Source organism: Protopterus annectens, chromosome 13.part0 (genome assembly GCF_019279795.1).
Source record: "Protopterus annectens isolate FY-2018-M chromosome 13.part0, PAN1.0, whole genome shotgun sequence".
NCBI lineage: Eukaryota > Metazoa > Chordata > Ceratodontiformes > Protopteridae > Protopterus > Protopterus annectens.
The window spans coordinates 55,503,209-55,530,708 of NC_056747.1; the positions used below are offsets into that span (position 1 = coordinate 55,503,209).

The window sequence follows — 27,500 nt, forward strand, 5'->3', positions numbered from 1 at the left end:
ACACCAAAATATAAATAAAATGAATAAAAATAAAATATATTGAAAATATAAATATAAATATGTTGCCTCATACATAATAGCACCTTAACCTCAAAACATTAGCTATACAAATAGATTCGTTCAAACCAGGAGAAACTGCAGCGCTCAACTTCCGTTGCCAAACCAATTCCTTGTATTCAATTAGATCATACCAGGGCCCCCCCAAATAATTTTTATGGACAGTGTCTATACCAAAAAACAAAAATTCATGATCTAAATGGTCCACTAAATGACCATAAAGGGAGTTACTTGTTTTTTTATTCCTAATGTCGTAAAGGTGTTCATACTTTCTCTCCCTAAACTGACAGACAGTTTAACCTACGTAAAAACTAGGGCATTTTTGACACAGGGCCAAGTAAATGATATCCACAGTTTTACAGGTAAAATGAAAGCTACTCCTAATTAAAATGTTATTAACTTTAACTTCCCATTTTTCCAAAAGAAATAAACACTGACTACAACTTCTACACTTAAATGTACCACTTTTCTTGTGACTAATATTCTGTGTAAATTTAACATTAGACTCCAACATGTTTTTAAGACACCTAGCACATCTGGTAACAAACCTTGGTCTTTCCCCTAAAATATCTTAATTACATTCAAAGGCCTGAAAGATAGATCAATTGTTGATAATAATTTGCTGAATCAGGGGATAATCCTGAGTAAATGTGGTAATAAAAGAACAAGAGTAGGTGTCTAGTAGGTGTTTAATACAACCTTATGAAAGCGCTCAATCAGTCTTGTGAATAAAGTGAAATTCCAGTGGACTTGTCTTCATTTCACGTACTTCTGCAGGGGTTATATTTTATAAGTTGGTATTAAAACTGAGAAGGAACAAGAGCTGAGTAGGTAATTTTTATGTATGAGGGAATCATTGCTGTAGCTGGACGGTAATGGGGTCCTCATCACATCATGATTCTGAACTTAGTTTCCAAAGAAATAGCCTTAATGGTTCTCATGTACGTATTAGTCTGTTCTTACCGAGTAGGTCCTCTGAAGGAAGACAATCATTTTTAGGAGTTAGATTTGACTGAAAAGGAATGCTGTTATAAGTCTGAAATAATTTTGTAAGCATCCTACAAATAAGAAAATTAACAGATATATAGATACACAGAGAGAGAGAGTGAGACAGATAGACAGAGAAATAGATGAATAGATAGATAGCTATGTGTTACAACAAAAGGGGAAACAAGGACAGATCATGTTTTAATCCTATGCAGCTGACCATCAGTTCCTACCAGCTCCTCTTCTCATTCACTGAGTCTAACGGATCCTCCTCTTCCTCCCTCTGGTTCACCCACCCTATAGTCTTAAGATGCTGAGGAAGGAGAGCATCCTGGTGCAGGATCAGCCTACTTCTGGAGAGTTTGCTCTAACTCTACCCCCCTGCAAATCCCAAGAATGTTGCCCTCAGGAGGTGCATACATGTTTCCAAACAGGACTGGCCTCCTGAATACGTGTCTCACTGGTTTTGCAGCAGGCAGCCCACTGAGGTTCATCACTGCTCATTGCAGTCAGCTTTAACTTTCTCCCTCCCTTCGCCAGGACGAGTGATGTGACATTGGCTGCTCACTGCCATCCTACTAGTGCAGCATAATGGCAATCCCACTAATCGAGCTGAAGTCATTTGGCCTAGCAACCATGCCACTAATCGAGCAGAATCATTTGGCCTAACAACCATGCCACTAATCGAGCATGAGGCATTTGGGGTATAGTAAGGGCTTTATTCCTATGTGCCAGAAGGTCACTGAGATGTAATGTTTTGAATTATTTATGTGTGTTACATTTCATGGGTATCGTATACCAGTTAACAGTTAAGGGCGTTTAACAACATAACTCATTCAGCTTTTGTTAGACTGTTTTATCACAAAGTACTTTCCAAAAAAAGTCAATTCTAGCAAAACGTCAACTCTGTGGAACAGTGTGATAAGCCCTAACTGAGACCTAAATAACCCAATGACCCATGACTACCAAATAATACAGGAGCTGGAGGAGCTAACACGAGACAATGACAGTGACCAGTGTCAGCCTACTCATCCAGGGGACAAGAAGTGATGTGGCCTGCTTTAATGGCAGCACCAACTGGATACAGTGAGAAAGGCAGCCACCCCAATGTTGTGGAGCACATGCAGGAATATACACATGCTGACAAAGGCAGGCATAGCAGGACCTTGCATCTCTGAGCACACAAATCAGCCGCTAGGGAAGTGTTAGCCCCATAAAGGGTAGGACGTTCTAAAAAAAAGACTGGAAGATCTGAAGTAATAGTTCAAAAAACAACTTTATTGAACAACCCTGTGCTAAGCTCTTTTGTTCTAAAGTAACAGATTTCATCAGAGCATGAATTCAACCCTCCTCTACATTGAAATATATGTAAAACGTTATCCAATCAAAACCTCTCAAAAAGTTGCATGATGAAAAAAATCACATGATAATGGATCTCTTTTTTTTTTCTCCAAGTATGGTGGGACTATTTTTTTTCACCCATAAAACTAGAACAAAACCCATTGCCTGCTGGATGATGGTCTCCAGAAGTCTGCTCTCCTCCAAATGGGATAAAATAGGTCAGTGGATGATGGGAGGGCTGATGCCTGGCAGACATTGGGTAGATAAAAACATTAAATAAAAGTTGGAAGAAAGAGTTATTGTATATCTGCATCAATCTACATTTTTTCCCATTTTGTTCATACAATCATAGTGTTACCATGACAAATCAGAATGAATTTAAATGCATATATGAAACAAAAACTTTTACGATACTAATATAAATAAATCACACATATTAAAATATTAGTATTAATAATAAAGCAAAACATAAAGTAACAACAAAGTTAAAATAATGTTGAATTCAGTGTTTCTGATTCACAGCCACCCCAAGACCAGACAACATTTGTAAGTTGTCAGATGTCACCATTTTTGAATATAACAGGCAAAGGTACAAGTTTTAAGATAATATATGAGATCAGCATGGAGTATATAGATTATACAGATTATAATATACCTTTCCAGGAATACATAAAACCAACTTCATTCTCTTTAAAATGCTACTAAGGTGGTCTTCTTGTCTCATGTAGGCCCATTTTGTCATCATTGTATCTTCCAAGATTTTTGATGATGCCAGGAGGTGTACAAATTGTAAACAATGGCTACTGGTAGCAGTGAATGGTCACAGGTCTGAAATGGATCATCCATGATACCTCTCACATTAAATAAAGTAACACAGCAAATTTGCTGGCTGACAAATTCAGCTCAAACTTCACCTCCTCACTCCCCCTCGCCTCCACCCAAGAAATACCTACTAGCATAATTCCCCCAGCTATTATCAGGGAGCAGGCCATGGTGGCACATGCTAAGGCCAAAACCACAGCCTCAGTGGGCTCCATCAATATCCCTGGATGCCTCCAAAATAGCTTGAAACATGACCTATCGGGACCACCTGAGTCACTTTTCAACTATAGACTCAAAACAGGCTTATGCCATGAGGAAAGAAGACTGAATACAGTTATCTCACGTCACAAGGCTGGACCATCCAACGACCCTGGAAACTACAAACTTATTAGTCTGACTAGTCTAATATGCAAAGGCATTGAATGAAGTATCATACAAGTGATCAAAGACATAGGCAACCTTCAGACACTGGACCCAACCCAGTTTGGCTTTGTCAAGTGAATGTCATGCCTAATAAACATGGTGGACTTCTTTGAGAAGGTCACCAGGGCAATGAATGAGGGAAAAAAACAGTGCATATTGCTTAGCTGGACCTCACTAAAGTGTTCAATACAATACCCCACTCTGGTATAGTTGACAAACTCACTGAACTGGACATAACCTCCTACATAACTCACTGGATTGCTAGCTGGCTCACTGACAGGACAGAAGAAGTCAGAATTGGTGAGGCCACCTCCACAAAGAGACCAATCACTAGTGGGTTACCTCAGGGCTCCATGCTGGGACCACATATGACTGCAAATTGGGAGCTGTCATATATTCCCCCCATGAAACAAACATCTTACAAGAATGTCTAACACAGACAAATGACTGTTGTCAAAGTCACGGATTAAAACTAAATGTCAAGAAATGCATTATAGTACCTTTTGGGACAACTGCCACCCAGACAAATTATTCCATCAGTAAGATTATCCTAAGAGTTGACCCAGTAGTCAGAGATCTGGGAACATATGTAGACAGTAATCTGACCTTTGACCAACATGTAGCCAAGGCAGTAAGAAAATCACTGTATGTTGCCCAACTCGTAAATAAGGGCATGACAACTAAATCCAAGGAAGTCATACTGTTAATTATGGATCTAATAAGGGCCAAATAAAGTGAGTATACTGCCCCCTTTGGCATGTACCTGACCTGACATATGTAATAGTTATTAACACTCACAAAGATTCCTTACCAGGAGACTCCAGGGTATAACCACATTGCCCTATACAGATTGCTGTAAGGCCTTTTTCTCTCTCTGCTTATTCTCCTAGAGGTTACTTAGATGTGATCTATTCCTGGAATATAAAGCATGCTAAGATCCAGTTCTGATGGACCTTTTGCACATCCATTAAATGAACAACATCAGAACCACTAGATCGCAGTATTTAAATTTTGCTTGTGACATAAATAAGGCATGTTGTTGAGACTGATATGGGTCTCAGAGCATCCCCATGCTCTAGAAGAGGCTTCCCATCCATGTGAAACGGATTCCATCCATAACCCTATTTAAGTGTAACCTTGACCAATCAATGGGAAAACAGAAATTCACCCTGCATCTGGCCCCATGTCTCTGATAGGCGGAGGCAGACAGTAATGGCTAAACTAACACAGTCCCCCAAATATTCCCTAGAAACTTCCTAAGTAGCACCCATTAACAAACACACATGTTACATAGGGGCCCAACTGGATTCGAGTGCATGGCTAAGCATATAAAGGTCCCAGTGGTTGTTAGATTAGTATATATCTATGAATCTATGAACCTGTGAACCTATACCTGTACAAAGGTACATTCGTGTTGTTGCAAGCTGCACACTCCGTCACTGATGAAAGTTCCAGCTGTCCTTTCAGATGGCTGATTGGAGCTTATTGAGGAGACATAGATACATTGTGAGGAGACATAGATACATTGTGAGGAGACATAGATACATTGTATCCCAAGGGAAGCATTCAAGGAGGGAAAACTGACAAAAGCTAGACAAATCCTGATATCTGCATATTTATACTTTGAACACATACAGTCTCACTGTTCATCACTGAGGGACCTAGAACTTTTTAGCTGGCAGAGATCGGTGATGGAATGATGCTTGATGAAGGTTGTTGTGTTACACACATGTGCAGGGTATACAAGAACCTGCAGTTCAATCCCTTGAAATGTGGTCTCATGACGTAACAGTTGTTGCTTTAGAACAGGTTTTATTTTGTGTCTTCTTTTTGGTTGCTTATCATTCTATCCATTAAACCCATTCAGCATCTCATTTGCCCTCTTGTTCCACCTGCCCGTTCAAGCACAGCCAAAATAAAACATGGGGATCCCCTCTTCCCATTGGCAAATGACCTTTTTGACTCCCTTATTTTCTAAAGATCATTGATGTGAATAAGAACAAGCCTGTTTTTTTTTTAATGCTCCTACCGCTTTACAGTTCCTGCCTGCTAGCTGTGTTATGCTGCCTACAGTACCCAAATCCTGGTCAGATTGTGTGTTTTCTCTCACCATGTTACTTTGTTAGAGTATAAACATTCATTCATTAAAGTGACATTCATGATTCTCAGCATGTAGCATGACCTTCTCTTCAAATGGCTGCCCTGTGGCATATATGACCAATTCCCTAACTCTAAGATGGAGGAGTCAATGTTGACCACTCCTATTCAGTCCTCTGTTGCCAGTTCTTCCAGTACTTGAGACCACTAATCAAACATGGGACATCTGGAGCATAATCTGGCCTTTACCACTCGTATGTCCTATACCTGGCATTTATAAGCTGGACTCAACTTGAAAGATGCCTTAAAGCAAGTCTTGTAGAATATTGTTACTTTTCCTTACAAATAAGTTTATACAATCATAGGATTACAGGAACTGTAAGGCAAGTAGATCCAGAGACTATCTAGACTTTGCCAGTTAGCACAGAGCATTGGGGCTATGAGCTGTGCTTCCTAAGGTTCAGGACAGAGCACTGGGCTATGAGCTGTGCTTCCTATGGTCCAGCACAGAGCAGTAGGGAGCTGTGCTTCCTATTGTCCAGCACAGAGCACTGGGCTATGAGCTGTGCTTTTTATGGTCCAGCGCAAAGCACTGGGCTATGAACTGTGCTTCCTATTGTCCAGCACAGAGCACTGGGCTATGAACTGTGCTTCCTATGGCCCAGCACAGAGCACTGGGCTATGAGCTGTGCTTTTTATGGTCCAGCACAGAGCACTGGGCTATGAACTGTGCTTCATATTGTCCAGCACAGAGCACTGGGCTATGAGCTGTGCTTCCTATGGTCCAGCACAGAGCACTGGGGCTATGAGCTGTGCTTTTTATGGTCCAACACAGAGCACTGGGCTATGAGCTGTGCTTTTATGGTCCAGCGCAAAGCACTGGGCTATGAACTGTGCTTCCTATTGTCCAGCACAGAGCACTGGGCTATGAACTGTGCTTCCTATGGTCCAGCACAGAGCACTGGGCTATGAGCTGTGCTTTTTATGGTCCAGCACAGAGCACTGGGCTATGAACTGTGCTTCATATTGTCCAGCACAGAGCACTGGGCTATGAGCTGTGCTTCCTATGGTCCAGCACAGAGCACTGGAGCTATGAGCTGTGCTTTTTATGGTCCAGCACAGAGCACTGGGCTATGAGCTGTGCTTCCTATGGTCCAGCACAGAGCACTGGGCTATGGGCTGTGCTTCCTATGGTCCAGCACAGAGCATTGGGGCTATGAGCTGTGCTTCCTATTGTCCGGCACAGAGCACTAGGCTATGAGTTGTGCTTCCTATGGGATTTAGCACAGAGCACTGGGCTTCGAGCTGTGCTTCCTATGGTCCAGCACAGAGCACTGGGGCTATGAAGTGTGCTTCTTATGGTCCAGCACAGAGCACTGGGCTATGAGCTGTGCTTCCTATGGTCCAGCACAGAGCACTGGGGCTATGAACTGTGCTTCTTATGGTCCAGCACAGAGCACTGGGCTATGAGCTGTGCTTCCTATGGTCCAGCACAGAGCAATGGGCTATGGGCTGTGCTTCCTATGCTCCAGGGTTGAATTCCTTTAGCTTTCACTTGCTTCATCTGTCACTATGAGCAGGTCACTTATTGTGGTGAGGCAATTGGGAGGGTGTGCTGTGCTCCTCAATGGTCTTCTTGGCCACATGCCTAGTGACTACCTAAGCCAATGAATATCTTTAAGACATACTTCCTGTTTCAAAAAAGAAAACAAATAAGTCCAGGAATGAATTTCTGAATACCCATCCAACTATCAGGGGTTACCTTGAAGGATTTCAGGTTACTACTCTTTTACATATAAGGGTGTTTTGTTCCAAAGGCAAGATTAATGCATGCTATTTATTTTTTACTTCGGTACCATTTGAAAATGTTTGTTTTATAAATTAATTTTGTTTAATTTCTGTGTTTCTATTTCCACAAAGATACTTTTACTCTTAATGGGCATTGTACAAAAATTAGACAAATACTTATCAAATCAAACTTTGACTTCAAAGGTCAAAAGGTATACCATATCTGTATCTTTATACTGTATCCATATACTGTTGTCTGGACCAAATTTTACAGTTTGCTTGAAAAACATAGTAATTGCTAAAGTGAAGCTCTAACCTTGTTTTTTTATCATTTTGTTTTTTACAGATATTGATGAGTGTCAGAACTCTGGAATCTGCATGAATGGCCGTTGTATTAACACTGAAGGTTCTTACAGATGTGAATGTCCACCTGGGCTGGTGATTGGTGCAGATGGGCGTGTCTGTGTCGACACTCACATACGTAGTACTTGCTATGGATCCATAAAGAAAGGGCTCTGTTCTAGACCATTCCCTGGTGCAGTTACTAAATCAGAGTGCTGTTGTGCCAATCCCGACTATGGTTTTGGAGAACCCTGCAATCCATGCCCAGCTAGAAGCTCTGGTAGGAAGACCAATGATTTTATTAATGCTAACATTTTCCAGAATAATCTCTGTAATTTTTTTCTAGAAGCCAAATGACATTAAACAAGCAAAAGGATAGGTATAAACGTACATATTTAAAAGGAGCAATTATTTGAAGAGAAACAAAATATCAGTTCTAACTAATGGAAAATGCACAATCCTCATGCATGATTCATGTAATCTTTTTTGCAGTGAATGCTGGTATAAGTCATAAATATCTTTGACAGTACTAATGAGCATTTAACAGATACTCAGTGTTTACATGTTGTATCACAAACCTGGGTTTTCAGATTTATCTCGATTGTAGAGAACCTCAGAAACATTTTATCATTTTTTCCCATCTGTGCAGTAAATCCATATTGCTCCTTTTATTTTAACACATGCAATGCAGATAACAGTATTTATTTTAACACATGCAATGCAGATAACAGTATTTTCTCACAGACTAATGTGTGATGAGGCTGTTAAGACAGTGTAATATAATACAACAGGATGCATTAACTTTTGGGAATAGCAGTGCTTCGACTGAGCAGAAGGACAGAGATTTGTCACAATGAGAAAGCTACTCTTAAGGAGAAGCATTCATTGCATGAAACATGAAATCACTTTGTGTCTAATTCTAATGTACTTCTTTAGTTCTGGAAAGAACTTTATGAAACACAGAAACATAGCTTTGTATGGCAGATAATGACTGCTTGGATGACAAAGTCTTCTAATTCCACTTCTTACTAAATAAGCTACATGTCCTACTTAACCAGCAGCTTATTTTCTCTCTGTGGGTTTCCTGACACAAGGGTCAGTAGCAAATTTATGAATTCTGTTCATCAAAACCATATCCAGGTTATCTGGTGCTCTGTGTAGTTACTGAAATGGTACCTCCCTCCTCCACTTTAAGTTCTGTACGCTGAGGACCCAAAAAAGTTCTTTGTTGTGAAACTGTAGTAAAGTGTTTGTTATAAATGTGTCAAACAAGTCGGTACAGTTATAAGTTCATGCACAAAGCAGTTCTGCAGTGAATGCTGGTACTACACTACTAACATCTCCCAACCGTGCTCCTTACACCATATACCCAGGGAAGCTGTCCCAGCCATACCCCTTACATCTTGTACCCAGACAACTGCCCCAGCCATGCCCCTTGCACCTTGTGCCCAGGACAGCTGCCCCAGCCATGCCCCTTACACCTTGTACCCATGGCAGCTGTCCCAGCCATGCCCCTTACAACATGTACCCAGGCCAGCTGCCCCAGCTATGCCCCTTACAACTTGTACCCAGGGCAGCTGCCCCAGCTATGCCCCTTACACCTTGTACCCAGGGCAGCTGTCCCAGCCATGCCCCTTACAACTTGTACCCAGGCCAGCTGCCCCAGCTATGCCCCTTGCACCATACAGACTTACAAGACAATATGCGATTTGATAAAATGACTGATTACTTTATGCAGGGGATTACACTAAATAAGAAGCGGCACGGAATGTTATAAGGTATTACATAATTCAGTAGTACGTTAGTGAAATTCTCCTAATTATGTTAATTTTAGTGACAAAGAAAGTAGAATAAATTCCTGCATGTGGTTGTGTGAACATTTCTGATGTCCATTAAGACAGAATACAAGCATAAAAACTATGCATTTTGCAATTTGCTACCATAATTTAAGCCTTTACATTCTACGTGAAGAGGTGAATTACTGTAAAATGTTGAAGTACTGTGTAATGTATTATTTTTGTATATAACTTCAAAAGATTTATGAATGCATAATTTATACTTTTTATGTATCTAAAATGTGCCTAGCTGTTGCTTTTATTATTCCATGCAGCCATTGTATCTTTTAAACAGGGTAACACGCTTTGTAAAAGTATTTCCCATCATTCTTCAGATGTACAGTCCCTAGGATTCAAAGAATTGCTCTTCTCGAATTGCCCAATCCTAATTTCTCAATTAGTGTGAAGACATGAAAATGATTCAGAGACAGGCATGTCTTCAGGGAAAACCTCATTACCATATTGATTCAGAGACGAGCATGTCTTCAGGGAAAACCTCATTACCATGTCGATTCATTGATGGGCATGTCTTCAGGGAAAACCTCATTACCACGTCGATTCAGAGATGGGCATGTCTTCAGGGAAAACCTCATTACCATGTCGATTCAGAGACGGGCATGTCTTTAGGGAAAACCTCATTACCATGTCGATTCAGAGACGGGCATGTCTTCAGGGAAAACCTCTTTACCATGTCGATTCAGAGACGGGCATGTCTTTAGGGAAAACCTCATTACCATGTCGATTCAGAGACGGGCATGTCTTTAGGGAAAACCTCATTAACATGTCGATTCAGAGAAGGGCATGTCTTCAGGGAAAACCTCATTACCATGTCGATTCAGAGACGGGCATGTCTTCAGGGAAAACCTCATTTCCATGTCGATTCAGAGACAGGCATGTCTTCAGGGAAAACCTCATTACCATGTCGATTCAGAGACGGGCATGTCTTCAGGGAAAACCTCATTACCATGTCCCTGAGCTGAACACTCTGGTTGTCATCATACCTGACTCAACTAGTATTCTCCCAAGTAGTCCATGTTTTGCGTTAAAAGAGGTGCGCCCAATACACACACACACACACACACACACACACACACACACACACACACACGCACAAAGGCATGTATGCACACGGATCCCTATCATATGATAGAAACCTCATTTGACTGAAACCATAAGACTGAAATTTCAAAAGACTGAAAAGTCACTTGACTGAAACCCATAAAAGTGAAACCCATAATACTGAATTTCAACATACTAAATTGTAAACTGGACCATATAAAACCAGACTAACTATATGTACTAACTCCAGGATTGCACTACAGTGGGGAAACGAGCATATACCTTTCACATACCTTACAGTAGTCTACATGCTGCCACTACTATACCCTTTTCCCCACTGTAGTGCGGTCATGGATTTAGTATATATAGTTAGGGGGGGTGAGAGGTGTAGCTCCCCACCTAGTCTGGTTTTATGTGGTCCAGTTTAAAATTTAGTATGTTGAAACTGAGTATTATCGGTTTCAGTCTTATGGGTTTCAGTTAAGTGACTTTTCAGTCTTTTGAGATTTTTTGAAATTTCAATCTTATGGTCTCAGTCAAATGAGTTTCAGTCAAATGAGGTTTCTATCATATGATAGGGATCCATGCACACACACTCACATTCATACAGAGTCATTCATGTCCCTGCAATCACACAGACATCCACACACTTATGCTAACATCACCCTCATTCCCACACCTTCACTGAACTTACCTTCGCCTTGAGTACTCCCATAGGAGTGACTAGGTGACCTCTGTGTTTCTCAGAGGTCACTTTTTCCACCTAGAATAACATTTTATTTAGCCGAACCCCAGACATTTCTGGGAGCAATTACGTGGCTAATTAGCATTAACCTTTCCCCCAGATTACTGCATTAGCAAATGTCTTGACCTATGAGGCTGCTGTCTGTGAGGAGATCCCCAGGTGTAAACCTCAGCAGTAGAGAAGGCTTAGTGCAACGTGGAAACCTTCCAAGCTAAGGCTTTTGTATTGCACTAAGCCTTTCTGAATCCCAGGATGCATCTTTACCAGTTTTAAAGTCTAATATTTTGTAGTGTAATTTATTTCACATGCAACAAGAGTGATCTCTTTTCATATATTAATTATGTTTATTTGATATTATTATTTTAGATCACTGTTGTATTACTTATTATAATACTGATTAACCACCAGTATTTAACTAATAATGTCACTTTCTGTTTTCTCTCTAGATGAGTTTCGGTCTCTTTGTAGCAGTGGGGTTGGAATTACAGCTGATGGAAGAGGTAAGTAATTACAAGATTACTGCAACTAGCCAAGAACCCAGAAGTGTTATAACATGAGTAGCATGCTGTCTTTAAAAAATAGTTTGGATTACAAGATGACTGGTTATATTACCAGCAAACAGATCTGTAAGCTCTTCATTTGTTTTGTTTTTGGAAGAACAAAATGATTTTCTGACCTTCAGGCACTATAACATCATGCTGGTACGATTATCTGACCTTCAGGCACTATAACATCATGCTGGTACAATTTTCTGACCTTCAGGCACTATAACATCATGCTGGTACGATTTTCTGACCTTCAGGCACTATAACATCATGCTGGTACGATTTTCTGACCTTCAGGCACTATAACATCATGCTGGTACGATTTTCTGACCTTCAGGCACTATAACATCATGCTGGTATGATTTTCTGACCTTCAGGCACTATAACATCATGCTGGTACGATTTTCTGACCTTCAGGCACTATAACATCATGCTGGTACGATTTTCTGACCTTCAGGCACTATAACATCATGCTGGTACGATTTTCTGACCTTCAGGCACTATAACATCATGCTGGTATGATTTTCTGACCTTCAGGCACTATAACATCATGCTGGTATGATTGTCTGACCTTCAGGCACTATAACATCATGCTGGTATGATTTTCTGACCTTCAGGCACTATAACATCATGCTGGTACGATTTTCTGACCTTCAGGCACTATAACATCATGCTGGTACAATTTTCTGACCTTCAGGCACTATAACATCATGCTGGTATGATTTTCTGACCTTCAGGCACTATACCATCATGCTGGTACGATTTTCTGACCTTCAGGCACTATAACATCATGCTGGTACGATGTTCTGACCTTCAGGCACTATAACAACATGCTGGTACAATTTTCTGAACTTCAGGCACTATAACATCATGCTGGTACGATTTTCTGACCTTCAGGCACTATAACATCATGCTGGTACGATTTTCTGACCTTCAGGCACTATAACATCATTCTGACCTTCAGGCACTATAACATCATGCTGGTACGATTTTCTGACCTTCAGGCACTATAACATCATGCTGGTACGATTTTCTGACCTTCAGGCACTATAACATCATGCTGGTACGATTTTCTGACCTTCAGGCACTTTAACATCATGCTTGTACTTTCTGCTTCCCACAAACACATCAAGATTATTTTGAATACAGTTAGTGACAGGACTCTTCTAATTGCATGAACAAGTCTTTTCGTAATTCTGGAAGGTGCTTGTTCCTCCATAACCTTGGCTTATATCCACAGTTACACATCTCTCCTTTTCTTCATCAGTATCAGCAAACCTTCCATTATTTAACAAAGAATTCCTTCTTAATTTACATCTTTTTAATTACTTCACCATAATTACCTATGCCTTAGCACATAGTCTCTGTTCTGTCCTTTGATCTCTTACTGCAGCTTCCATGTTTCCTCTAAATTTGTTAATTTTCTTGCAGCCCATTCTTTAGGTCCTCTCTATACTCTCTTCAGCCATTAATGGGCCCTTATTCAGTATACAAAGCCTTCCCTGCATTTATCCGTTCCAATACAACCCGTATACTCAAGTTTTCTGTCACTCTCTGAATCTGTTTTCTCTAATCACATTCCTAGCTACCATTCTGACAATCTAATCTAAATATGCAACAATCTTGTGAGTTAGGGATGGGGTTAATACAGAATTTTCCCCATACTCTCTTATCCTGGTTCCAAATATCTTTTATCTCACTACAAACCCATTGCATGTGTCTGGTCATTAGCTGCCTTCCTGCATCTCCTACAGTTTGCTCTCCATAGCTCCCCATCCTTCCTTCAACATTTTTAATGGTGTCCTCTACCATTTATGGATCTGACATCAATAAATATCCCCTACAGGATCTAATTGTGTTAGCTTGTTTGTCATTTCCAGCTGTTATTTCCAGAAACCTTCCTTCTCACATCTGGGACCTCCTTTCTCCAGGGGTCATTGCTTGTCCCATTGCCTTGCACTCCAGCTACCTTTAAACTGTGCTAGTTTTTCCTTTTCTCAATCTTCTTCATCCTTCCACTTTCTTGTACCTCTTTTCCTCCTCCCTGCTCTTATCCTCTCAGATAATCTCTCCTTTTTGTCTTCCTTATTTTTCCATCAACTCCCTGTAATATAGTAAACCTCTTTCCCTGACCTCATATCTCCACTAAAGCTGTTTTGAAGTTCAGCCACTCTTCTAGCTTTCCAATTTTTGTCTCCAGGTGTTCAAATACCTAATTGTTCCCACATATACATGATGCTTTCCCTCATTTCTAACATTTCCCCGTATTCTTCTATCTAACTCCAAATGATGGTATCCACCAGTTTTTCTCCACGTGTATTTTATTAACTGTTCTGTTCGTGTCTCTTTCAACATCATCATAATCTCCTAATCCTGCTTTCTCCCAACATACTAACTCCAATTATCTGACCTCTGCCCTCTGATCATGATTAATACCAACTCTGACTATCTGACCTCTGCCAGCTGATCATGATTAATACCCACTCCAACTGTCTGACCTCTGCCCGCTGATCATGATTAATACCCACTCGACTGTCTGAATTCTGCCCGCTGATCATGATTAATACCCACTCCAACTGTCTGACCTCTGCTCGCTAATCATGATTAATACCCACTCCAACTGTCTGGCCTCTGCCCGCTGATCATGATTAATACACACTCCGACTATCTGACCTCTGCCCGCTGATCATGATTAGTACCCATTCCAACTCTCTGACCTCTGCCCTCTGATCATAATTAATACCCACTTCAACTATCTGACCTCTGCTCTCTGATCATGATTAATACCCACTCCGACTGTCTGACCTCTGCCCGCTGATCATAATTAATATCCACTCCGACTATCTGACATCTGCTCTCTGATCATGATTAATACCCACTCCAACTGTCTGGCCTCTGCCCGCTGATCATGATTAATACCCATTCCGACTATCTGAACTCTGCCCGCTGATCATAATTAATACCCATTCCGACTATCTGACCTCTGCCCTCTGATCATGATTAATACCCACTCCAACTATCTGAACTCTGTCAGCTGATCATAATTAATACCCACTTCGACTATCTGATCTCTGCCCTCTGATCATGATTAATACCCACTCCGACTGACCTCTGCCCGCTGATCATGATTAATACCCATTCCGACTATCTGACCTCTGCCCGCTGATCATGATTAATACCCACTCCAACTCTCTGACCTCTGCCCGCTGATCATGATTAATACACACTCCAACTCTCTGACCTCTGCCCGCTGATCATGATTAATACACACTCCGACTATCTGACCTCTGCTCTCTGATCATGATTAATACCCACTCCGACTGTCTGACCTCTGCCCGCTGATCATAATTAATACCCACTCCGACTATCTGACATCTGCTCTCTGATCATGATTAATACCCACTCCAAATGTCTGGCCTCTGCCCGCTGATCATGATTAATACCCACTCCAACTGTCTGACCTCTGCCTGCTGATCATGATTAATACACACTCCGACTATCTGACCTCTGCCTTCTGATCATGATTAATACCCACTCCGACTGACCTCTGCCCGCTGATCATGATTAATACCCATTCCAACTATCTGACCTCTACCATCTGATCTTGATTAATACCCATTCCAACTATCTGACCTCTGCCCGCTGATCATTATTAGATCTTTTTTTGTTTTTGCTTAGCTTTAAAATTTACCTTGAAGTAATTACAACCACTGAAATGAGGTAAAGCAGGGTTAACTTTATATTCATGCATACATGACTGGTTTCCAGAGATTGCAAACACTGTACAAAATACACAGAAAGTTTCCATTCAGTAATCAATGCTAATTTAATTGTGTAGTATTTGCTAAAGCATGGATACCCAATTTTATGTTTTATGTAGCATCACATTTTAGGACCTCATGCTTACTGAAGATAACAACATCTTAGCGAAGAAGAGAGAGAATTGTTTAATTATTATTTTTTAATAATGATTTCTCTTTTCAAGCTGCAATAAATTTGAGTGAAAAATGAAAAAGAAAGAGGGGTGTGGGGGGGCTTTAAGGGTATAGTGTTCGCTTGCTCCTTATTAAAGCATTTATTTACATTTCCATGTAGTTTCTGTTTACATATTTTCATGAAAATGTATTGCATTTAGGGTATGCAATAAGGGTCAAGCAGGTAGGTGCATTTCAAGGGATTGGGGTTTGATGACTCACAGAATACTATAGAGAAATACAAATAAATCACCGTTACGAACATCAGCATTTGTAAAATAGGATAATGGCAACAGGATGCTGGACTGCTATACCTGCTGATATTTAAATAATGACAACAATTACAGACTTTTTTTACTTTCCATAGAAATGGATTCTAGATTATCCATGCAAAAGCATGGCTCACTCATCTACAGGATTCAAAACGGATTTGAGATGTTAGAGGGAATTGGCACCACCTGACCAGAAACGTTAACAAGGAACATAAGTATTTTTTTGTGCCCATTGAATGGCACACCGTGACGGTTATCCCACGCCACAAAGGGGGGAGCCATGACAGACCCTGTAAACTACCGCCCAATTAGCCTGATGAGCCTGGTCTGCAAGGCCATGGAACGTATCTTCATGGAACTCATAAACAAAGACATTGGAGATCTCCAAACTCTGAACCCCATGCAGTTCGGGTTTGTAAAAGGAAGATCATGTCTCCTAAACCTGATAGACTTCTTTGAAGCAGTCACCAAAGCCGTAGATGAGGGTAAGGTGGTTTACACAGCCTGGCTAGATCTCACCAAGGCGTTCAACATCATCCCCCTCTCTGGAATTATAGATGAACTCACTAAACTAGGTATAAATCCCTATGTCACAAGATGGGTTGCCAACTGGCTTACTGACAGAACCCACACTGTGAAAGTAGCAAACTACAAATCAGACTTCAGACCAGTGAAAAGTGGAGTACCACACGGTTCAGTCCTGGGTCCTCTCCTGTTTGGTATCTACTTCTCTGAAGTAGAGGTTAACACAGAAGGTCTTTGGCTAACTAAGTTTGCAGATGACTGCAAACTAGGAGCTATAATCGAAACCCCTAATGATGTGGACATCCTGCAAAAGGGCCTCACTGAAACAGATGCCTGGTATCAAAGCCATGGCCTCAAGCTCAATGCCAAAAAGGGCATTGTCATCCCCTGTGGTAAAAATTCTGTACTCATGAAGTACCACATAGGCGGTAGTCTACTTAACACCGAAAGCGTGATAAGAGACCTTGAGACACAGGTCGACAGTAATCTCTCCTTTGATAATCACATCGCCACAGTGGTCAGAAAATCCTTATACGTGGCACAACTCATCACAAAAGGTTTCTCATCCAGAAAAAAAGAGGTCATTGTTCCCCTCTATTCATCACTCATTAAACCCATTATAGAGTACAACGCCCCTTTTGGTATGTACCTCACAAGACATCTACAACAACTGGAAAGGCAGCAGAAATACCTCACAAAGAGGATTACTGGCCTCAAACAGATGTCCTACACAGACCGTCTCAAAAAACTCCAGCTTTACTCTGTCACATATCGCCTACTCAGAGGCGATCTCTGCCTAACATACAAAGTTATGTCAAACCCAGAGCTGTTGGACATGCTCCACTTAAAGAAATCCCAATCCCTCCAAGCTGCACACTCTAGGGACCTAAACCTTGTCACCACAATAAATAGAAAACATGCCGGAGGGATAGATTCCTGTCCCAGAGACTTCCCATACTCTGGAACAAACTACCTATCTATGTCAAACAGAGCTCCTCATTAGCACTCTTCAAGAAAAATCTTGATGATTGGATGGGAGATAGGAAATTCACCCCGGGGATCACTGCTGTGGCTCTGCTTGACAGGGGCACAGGAAAATAATTTTTTTGGGTGGCGAAAGCCGAGGTACCTTTTTGGCTAGGCTTTTATAGGCCCCAGGGCCGATAGCCTAGTACCTACCTATGAACCTGTGAATAATGTCTGCATCTGCTCTGTGCAGTACATTGTATATTAAATGTGTTTCATTTGAAAGACTTGGCAAATAGTGGGGTGAGAGGAACGTACGAAGAAAACAACTGGCCATGACCTAGAATAAAGAGTTTCTCCTCATTTTGCTTGAATGCCTCTAAGGTATTCATCAACATTTCAGCTTCTTGAAGTTTGATAGAGAATGTGATTTGGGTCATTCAAGAACGAAGGTCACTGTTGATACACAAAGGCAAAATGTACTACAAAGAATACTAATTGCTCAAGAGGAACTGTGTTGTCCTTGTTTGATTTGATGAATTAGCATTCTGTGTGTTCTTCTTCTTGAGAAAAACAGTGAATTGTAAGAAAGATGCAACAGTCACTAAACTGGGTTACTAGGAGCCCAAAATAAAGAGAGAAAGAATAGGAATAGTGGAGTACCGCCGCTAGGAGCCTAAAATAAAGAGAGAAAGAGAATAGGAATAGCGGAGTACCGCTGCTTAAATAATTTGGGCACGAGATTACCCAGGTGACATTAATCAGGCAACAGCCTGAAAACATGCCTAAGAAGAAATATCAGGTATGGCGGGACAATGTCGTCCAGAATACTGATATTCAAGAAATCTAGTTCTTGAATGTGGGTTTTTAGCAAAAGTGCTTCACTCTTTAAACTCAGTAAGTTTAATGCAGGATCTTTTGAACTAACAAGAAAAGTTTTGTTGCTTACTTTAGTGTTATCACTATGATGTTAAAGTTCTCTATATAGATGTCTCTTTTAATTGTTTATTTAGTTTTAGTAACTATTGAAAGTTCTTGTACTTTTTCCTGTGTAACAAAAGGAAATATGGCCAGTGGTTTAATATAGGTAAACATCACTGTTATTTATCTGGGTTACTAACACAGACTAGAAATGACTGTAGATTCTTCCTGAACTTCTAATAAGCCTTTTCTACTGCCATTGAGTGGGTTCCAGGATGGTAGACTGGGTAAATGGGCCCTTGAGTGGGTCCCAAGGTGGTAGACTGGGTAAATCGGCCCTTGAGTGAGGTCCAAGTTGGTAGACTGGCTAAATGGGCCCTCGAGTGAGTGCCGGGGTGGTAGAGTGATTAAATGGGCCTTTGAGTGGGTCCCAATGTGGTAGACTGGGTAAATGTGCCCTTGAGTGAGGCCCAAGGTGGTAGACTGGGTAAATGGTTCCTTGAGTGGGTCCCAATGTGGTAGACTGGGTAAATGGGCCCTTACGTAAGGCCCAAGGTGGTAGACTGGGTAAATGAGCCCTTGAGTGGATGCCAGGGTGGTAGACTGAGTAAATGGGCCTTTAAGTGGGTCCCAATGTGGTAGACTGGGTAAATGGGCCCCTGAATGGGTCCCAAGGTGGTAGACGGGGTAAAATGGCTGCACAGCAAAACACATGAAAAGTGAATAGTGAAATATGAAGGAGATGGGCCATCATCTTTGCAAGTGACTTTTTCAGACCCTGGAAATAAAATAATGAGCACATTTTTTGCATATTATAAACATTATGATACAAAGAAACAGAAAAGATTAAAAACACATTTGCAAGTCTGGAAAGTAGTCAGAAATATGGTAACTAAGGCAGTGTGAATGACTGCAAAGTAATACTATTAGGAAACAAAAACTCTCTGGCAAATATTGTGTCATGGCCAAACTGAAAGGCAGAAACCTAAAGAAATATTATAATAAAGACAGAAGGAAAGCTGTGAAGGCAGTGGGACACACATTAGAAAACCATACCTTATTACACATTTGTAGGTACAGTACATCTACTGTACTTTAAGCAGCAGACTATAACTGCACAAAGGTGGTGTGGATGGAGATGGGATAGAGAAGGCAGGCCTAACTGCACAAAGGTGGTGTGGATGGAGATGGGATAGAGAAGGCAGGCCTAACTGCACAAAGGTGGTGTGGATGGAGATGGGATAGGGAAGGCAGGCCTAAAGGTGGTGTGGATGGAGATGGGATAGAGAAGGCAGGCCTAAATGCACAAAGGTGGTGTGGATGGAGATGGGATAGAGAAGGCAGGCCTAAATGCACAAAGGTGGTGTGGATGGAGATGGGATAGAGAAGGCAGGCCTAAATGCACAAAGGTGGTGTGGATGGAGATGGGATAGGGAAGGCAGGCCTAAATGCACAAAGGTGGTGTGGATGGAGATGGGATAGAGAAGGCAGGCCTAAATGCACAAAGGTGGTGTGGATGGAGATGGGATAGAGAAGGCAGGCCTATGTCAAGAATCTAAGTGGCAATGATCAGATCTGCTCAGAGTTAGTGCAGAATGGCACAAAATACACTGAACCGACCGATATCGTCAACATCCTGGCAGACAGGTTCAGTGCAAACTTCACCCCCCTCTCACCTCCAAAAGGGCCCATAACCATACCAGAAGAATGTAGAAACCCAGAAATCACAGACACTCAGGTTAAAACAGCCCTCTCATAGGTTCATAGGTAGGTACTAAGCTATTGGCACTAGGGCCTATATAAGCCTAGCCAAACGGTACCCTGGCTTTTGCCACCCAAGAAAATTAATTTCCTGTGCCCCTGTCAAGCAAAGCAACAAAAGTGATCCCCTGGGTGAATTTCCTATCTCCCATCCAATCATCAAGATTTTTCTTGAAGAGTGCTAATGAGGAGCTTTGTTTGATATAGATAGGTAGTTTGTTCCAAATTATGGGAAGTCTCTGGGACAGGAATCTATCCCTCCAGCATGTTCTGTTTATTGTGGTGACAAGGTTTAGGTCCCTAGAGCATGTAGCTTGGAGAGATTGGGGGTTCTTTAAGTGGAGCATGTCCAACAGCTCTGGGTTTGACATAGCTTTATATGTTAGGCAGAGATCGCCTCTGAGTAGGCGATATGCGATGGTGTAAAGCTGGAGTTTTTTGAGACGGTCTGCGTAGGGCATCTGTTTGAGGTCGGTAATCCTCTTTGTGAGGTATTTCTGCAGCCTTTCCAGTTGTTGCAGATTTCTTGTGAGGTACATACCAAAAGGGGCGTTGTACACTATAATGGGTCTAATGAGTGATGAGTAGAGGGGAACAATAACCTCTTTTTTCCTGGATGAGAAACCTTTTGTGATGTGGTGTGCCACATAGAAGGATTTCCTGACTACCGTGACAATGTGATTATCAAAGGAGAAACTACTTTCCACCTGTGTCCCAAGGTCTCTTATCACACTTTCGGTGTTAAGTAGCCTACGGCCTATGTGGCAGTTCATGGGTACAGAGTTTTTACCAAAAGGGATGGCAATGCACTTTTTGGCATTGACCTTGAGGCCATGGCTTTGATACCAGGCATCTGTGTTAGTGAGGCTCTTTTGTAGGATGTCCACATCGTTAGGAGTTTCAATTATGGCTCCTTGTTTGCAATCATCTGCGACCTTAGTTAGCCAAAGAGTTGTGTTAGCCTGTACTTCAGAGAAGTAGATACTAAACAGGAGAGGACCCAGGACTGAACCCTGTGGTACTCCATTTATCACTGGTCTGAAGTCTGATTTGTAGTCTGCTACTTTCATAGTGTGGGTTCTGTCAGTAAGCCAGTTGGCAACCCATCTTGTGACATAGGGATTTATGCCTAGTTTAGTGAGTTTATCTATAATTCCAGAGTGGGGGCTGGTGTGAAAAGCCTTGATGAGATCTAGATAGGCTGCATGAACCATGTTACCCTCATCTATGGCTTTGGTGACCACTTCAAAGAATTCTATCAGGTTTAGGAGACATGATCTGCCTTGTACATTGAGTATCCTTAACAACTGTAGAAAATTTCTAGTTAATACCACACACACAGTGAAACTAGCTAGAAAAGTATATGCAGACAATAAAAGTGCTATAAATAACTCATAAAAATAAGCAAAAAACAGGATACTTAATGTTATATATCACAGATTAGTTCGCTCAGAGCCCTTCCTCCGATTAGCTCTGTATGAAATGGCAGAAACACTCACAAATTAACTTCTTAAGTAACAAAGTTGAAACCTGAAACAACTTTACAAAAAAAAAAAAAAGCCAAAAACACAGCATCAATGGGACAGGATGGTGTCCCAGGCTGCATCCTACATGAGCTCAAAGACGAACTAACCCCTCACCTAAACACACTGTTGAAACTCAGCCTCTCCACAGGCTACATAGCCATAGAGTGGTGCACAGCAATGGTTATTCTGCTCCACAAAGGTGGAGCCACAAGAGACCCCGGGAACTATTGCCCTATAACCCTGACTAGCTTGGTCTGCAAGGCTATGGAGCGCATCCTCATGGAACTCATTAATAGAGACATTGGGAACCTCCAAACACTGGACCCTACCCAGTTTGGCTTTGTTAAGGGCAGATCATGCCTCCTAAACTTGGTGGACTTCTTTGAGTCAGTTACCAAGGCTATAGATGAGGGAAAGGTGGTACACACACCCTACCTAGACCTCGAAAAGGCATTCAACACCATTTCCCATTCTGGTATTATAGGCAAGCTCACCAGCCTGGACATAAACCCCTACATCACAAAATGGGTTGCCAACTGGCTCACAGATGGAACCCACATGGTGAGAGTTGCAGGAGCTAGGTCTGACTAAACCGGTTACAAGTGGTGTTCCCCAGGGCTCAGTCCTAGGACCCCTCCTGTTCGACATATACTTCTCAGAGGTACAGGCAAGCACATGAGGACTATGGCTGACCAAGTTCGCAGACGACTGCAAACTAGGGGCTATAATTGACTCTCTGGCTGACACAGACATCCTCCAAAAGGGTCTCACTGAGAAAGATACCTGGTGTTACAATCATGGCCTCAAGCTAAATGCCAAAAAGTGCATAGTCATCCCCTTTGGAAAAAACAAAGTACCCGCAAACTACCACATAGATGGTAGTCCCCTAAATATGGAAGATGTAATAAGGTATCTGGGGACCCAAGTAGATAGTAATCTCTCCTTTGATAATCACATTGATAAAGTGGTTAGAAAATCCTTCCATGTGGCCCACCTAATTACAAAAGGGTTCGCATCCAGATCAAGAGAGGTCATTGTGCCCCTTAACTCATCACTCATTAGACCCATCATAGAGTACAATGCCCCACTTGGGATATACGTTACAAGACACCTGCAACAGTTGGAAAGACCACAGAAGTACCTCACCAAGAGGATCACTGGCCTCAAACAGATGCTCTATGCAGCTCGACTGAAGAAACTCCAGCTGCTCTCAGTTGCATACCGCCTACTCAGAGGTGATCTCTGCCTGACATACAGGGTCATGTCCAACCCAGAATTGATGGACATGCTCCACCTAAATAAAACCATATCCCCTCGAGCCACACGCTCTAGGGATCTAAACCACACCACGACAATAAATAGGACATGCTGGAGGGATAGATTCCTGTCCCAGAGACTTCCCATACTTTGGAACAAGATTCCAATCTACATTAGTAGGCAGAGCTCCTCGCTAACACTGTTCAAGAGAAACCTTGACGAGTGGATGTGAAACAGAAAGTTTATCCCAGGGATCACTTCAGTGGCTGTACTGGACAGAGGCACAGGGAACTAATCTAAGGGGGTGGTGAAAGCCAACAAATTCTGGCTAGGCTTATAACTGCCTTCAGGCAGATAGCCTAGTACCTACCTATGAACCTATGAACCTATGAACTGCACAAAGGTGGTGTGGATGGAGATGGGTTAGAGAAGGCAGACAATGGTGTGGGTAACTTTAAGAAGTTATAGCAAACAAAATGAAAGGAACTTGCATACATTCAAGGAAAGGAGTTCAAAAGGTATCATCTTTCGAAAAAATAAAATTATATATAAGAACCATCAGATGCAGTTTGAGGAATAAATGTACTTGCTAATAGATAATGAACTCATGTGTCACTTAAAGGGAAAAATATTTTGTTGTGGAGTGTCTACAAACGACATAATCTTTACCCTGAAATGTCATGCTGTATAATACTATGCATCCTGGTATATAGGTAACTGTTCAGTGTAGATATGGTACATTTTGCCAGAGATGGCCTGCATCTGTCACCCCTGAGTTTCCGGGTACTGGCTAAGGCTCTTGCCATCCCTATAGTGCCTTTTTTAGGAGATGTTTCAAATACCAAATTAAAGCTATAAATAAATGCAATCTGAGGGTCATACTGCTCAATGCTAGAAGTCTAAATATCAAGATGCACTCACTCAAAGCATTCCTCAAAATGGAGAGCATTGACATTTGTGCTGTAACGGAGACCTGGTTTAAAGTGGCAGAAAGCACTCCTGCACTACCAGGCTATAACTCATTCCACACCTCTTGGCCCCAAAACATGGACCGAAGCTCCAAAAGCAGTGGTGTCTCCATATTCATAAAGGATATGTACATCTCCAGACTAGTAGCCCAGCATAATGCATCTGAGATGCTTCAGGTACAACTAACATTGGGCAAGATTGCAATCCAGATCATAGCCTGCTATAGGTCCCCAACCATGACCCTAGACTCTCGCACAACATTCCAAAGCACCCTGGAATCTGTCCAGGTCCAACCCAACACTCTCATACTAGGAGACTTCATCTACCCTTCCATCAACTGGAAAAACTAATCAAGCACCAATACACTGGCCCAGCGCTTCCTGGAATTCATCAATTCCAATACCCTGGGCCAGCTCATTCTAACCCCCCCCCCCCACTAGAAGAGGCAACATCCTTCACCTTGTTATTACTAATATGGGCGACTGTTCCTCTACACCAAAAGTCAATCCCTCCCTGGTCAGATCTGACCATAAACTAATCACCATGGAAATCCACATCTCACCCACACCCCCAACAAAGGTAACCACCTTGAAAAACTTCTCCAAAGCTGACTTTGAACTCCTAAAAATAGAGGTGGATATCTTCACGGCACCCATGCCAATGGAAAATAGCTGCATGACTGCTGAATCATACACCAATGCACTGTACGAACATGTACATAAATGCATGGAACTAGCCATACCCAACAGAACCAAGATGCTCTCCTCCAAAAAAGGGAAGCAAATCTGGTGGCCGCCTGCCATTAATAAACTCTACAACAGAAGGAAGAAACTGTTGCAGAAAAAGGTGAAGTCCCAAAACTGGAAAAACTCCCTTATTAACCTCAAAAAAAGTTGAGATCCCTCATCAAATCATCTAAAACAGGCTATGAAGGCAGAATTGTGGCAGACACTAAAAACAATCACAAAGCCTTTTATAGTTATATCAAGAACCTCCACGGCAATACCCAGATTTGCCCTGAGCTACTGCACAATGGTACCTCCTATACTGAGCCAACAAATATTGCCAACATACTGGCCGACAGATTCAGTGCCAGCTTTAACCCTCCCCCCAAAGGACCAATCACAATACTGGAAGATTGCCAGACACAAAGCATTACTGCAGGCCAGGTTAAAGCTGCATTATCCAAGGCCAAGAATATAGCTTCCATGGGACCCAGTAATATTCCTGGCTGTGTTCTACAAGAACTACAAAGTGAACTGGCACCACATCTGTGTGCCCTGTTTAGTCACAGCCTAACCTCAGGCTTTGTCCCTACTGAATGGCGCACTGCTACAGTCATCCCTTTTCATAAAGGAAGAGCGATTACAGACCCTGGGAATTATCACCCCATTAGCCTGACGAGTCTATGTAAAGCTATGGAGCACATCATCATGGACCTGATTAACAAAGATATAGGAAATCTCCAAACTCTGTACCCCACACAGTTTGGGCTTTGTGAAAGGGAGATCATGCCTGCTCAACCTGGTTGACTTCTTTGAGTCAGTCACCAGGACTGTGGATGAGGGTAAGGCATTGCATGCAGCCTACCTCAATCTGGCCAAGGCCACTGATACCATTCCTCCCTTGGGAATTATTAATAAACTCATCAAACTAGGCATCAACCACTATATCACCAGGTGGGTTGCAAATTGGCTCACAGACAGAACACACAGTGTGAAAGTAGCAAACTCCAAGTCAGACTGCCGACCAGTCATGAGTGGGGTCCCACAGGGAATGGTCCTGGGTCCTCTCCTGTTTGGCATCTACTTCTCAGAAGTCCAGGACAAAATAAAGGGACTCTGGCTGACCAAGTTCACAGAAGACTGCAAGCTGGGAGCCATTATTAACTCCCCAAGTGATGCAGACATCCTACAGAAAGGCCTAACTGAGACCAGTGACTGGTGTCGAAACCATGCCCTTAAGCTTAATGCCAAAAAATGCATCATCATACCTAATGGTAAATCTCAGTTCCCACTTACTACCACATGAATGGGAGCCCGCTGAACACTGAAGACGTTATAAGAGATCTGGGGATGCAGGTTGATAGCAACCTCTCCTTTGACCACCACACTGCCACTGTGGTCAGAAAGTCCTTCTATGTGGCACATCTCATTACCAAGGGTTTTGAATCCAGGAAGAAAGAGGTCATCATCTCTCTCTACTCTTCCCTCATTAGACCACTCATCAAATATAATGCCCCATTTGGCATGTACTTCACTAGACACATGCAACAGCTGGAGAGGTCACAGAAGTACCTCACGATGAGGATCCTAGGCATTAAACACATGTCCTACATGGACAGATTCAAAAGACTCCAGCTATTATCTGTTTCATATCACCTACTTAGAGGCGATCTCTGCTTGACTTACAAGTCCATGTCTGACCCAGCTCTGTTAGAAATGCTACATCTAAAGAAATCCCAATCCCTCTGCACCACACAATCCAGAGACCTCAACCATATTACCACAATCAACAGAACATGCTAGAGGGACAGGTTCATAACCCAGAGACTGCCCATGCTATGGAATAGACTTCCCATACATGTCAAGCAGAGCACCTCGCTGACCCTCTTCAAGAGAACTCTTGATGAGTGGATGGGTAATAGAAAGTTCACTCCGGGGGATCACTCCAGTGGCTTTACTTGATAGAGGAACTTGGAACTAATGTTGGGTGACATGATGCCAGGGCACTTCTGTGGGCTAGGCTTGTAAAGGATCTAGGGCCATTAGCCTAATACACACCTATGAACCTATGAGGTAGAACCTATATTTACTTCGTCTTATTGACCTCGAGATATGCATGGTAAACTTTGATTTCATCCTAATCTGTAATCTAGGTTGATGAAGAGATTAAACATATTAAGTATTGGTAAATGGCCAGCAAAATATGACAAAAATTACATATTTATTTTATTATCAAAACATATTTCTAAGATATGGTTACATTCCTACTCTGGTATGTTTTTCTATCCATTAAATGTGTTTCCCAAATATATGACAAACTCTGATTTATGATTACCTTTGTTTGTAGATATTAATGAATGTGCCCTTGACCCCGACATCTGTCAGAATGGTGAATGTGAGAATCTGAGGGGAACATACCGCTGTATCTGCAAAGAAGGCTTTCAGTATGATTCGGCTAAAAAGTCTTGTGTTGGTAAGTTTGCCTGTGTATAAAGGACTCCCAGTTATGCAGAAAGTGTCACATTACAGAACATAATGTGGCTCCATACAATGCATTCAGTGT

General features: G+C 41.9%; 1 protein-coding gene across 1 annotated transcript in view; it reads left to right on the forward strand.

Moving 5' to 3' along the window:
* LOC122817578 (fibrillin-2-like) overlaps positions 1-27,500 on the forward strand; it is an 824,173-nt gene that overhangs the window by 521,987 nt on the left and 274,686 nt on the right. The window contains exons 16-18 of the mRNA XM_044090614.1: positions 7,862-8,137; positions 11,943-11,996; positions 27,285-27,410. Of these exons, the coding sequence (XP_043946549.1) occupies positions 7,862-8,137; positions 11,943-11,996; positions 27,285-27,410 (456 nt within the window). The remainder of the gene's footprint in view (positions 1-7,861; positions 8,138-11,942; positions 11,997-27,284; positions 27,411-27,500) is intronic.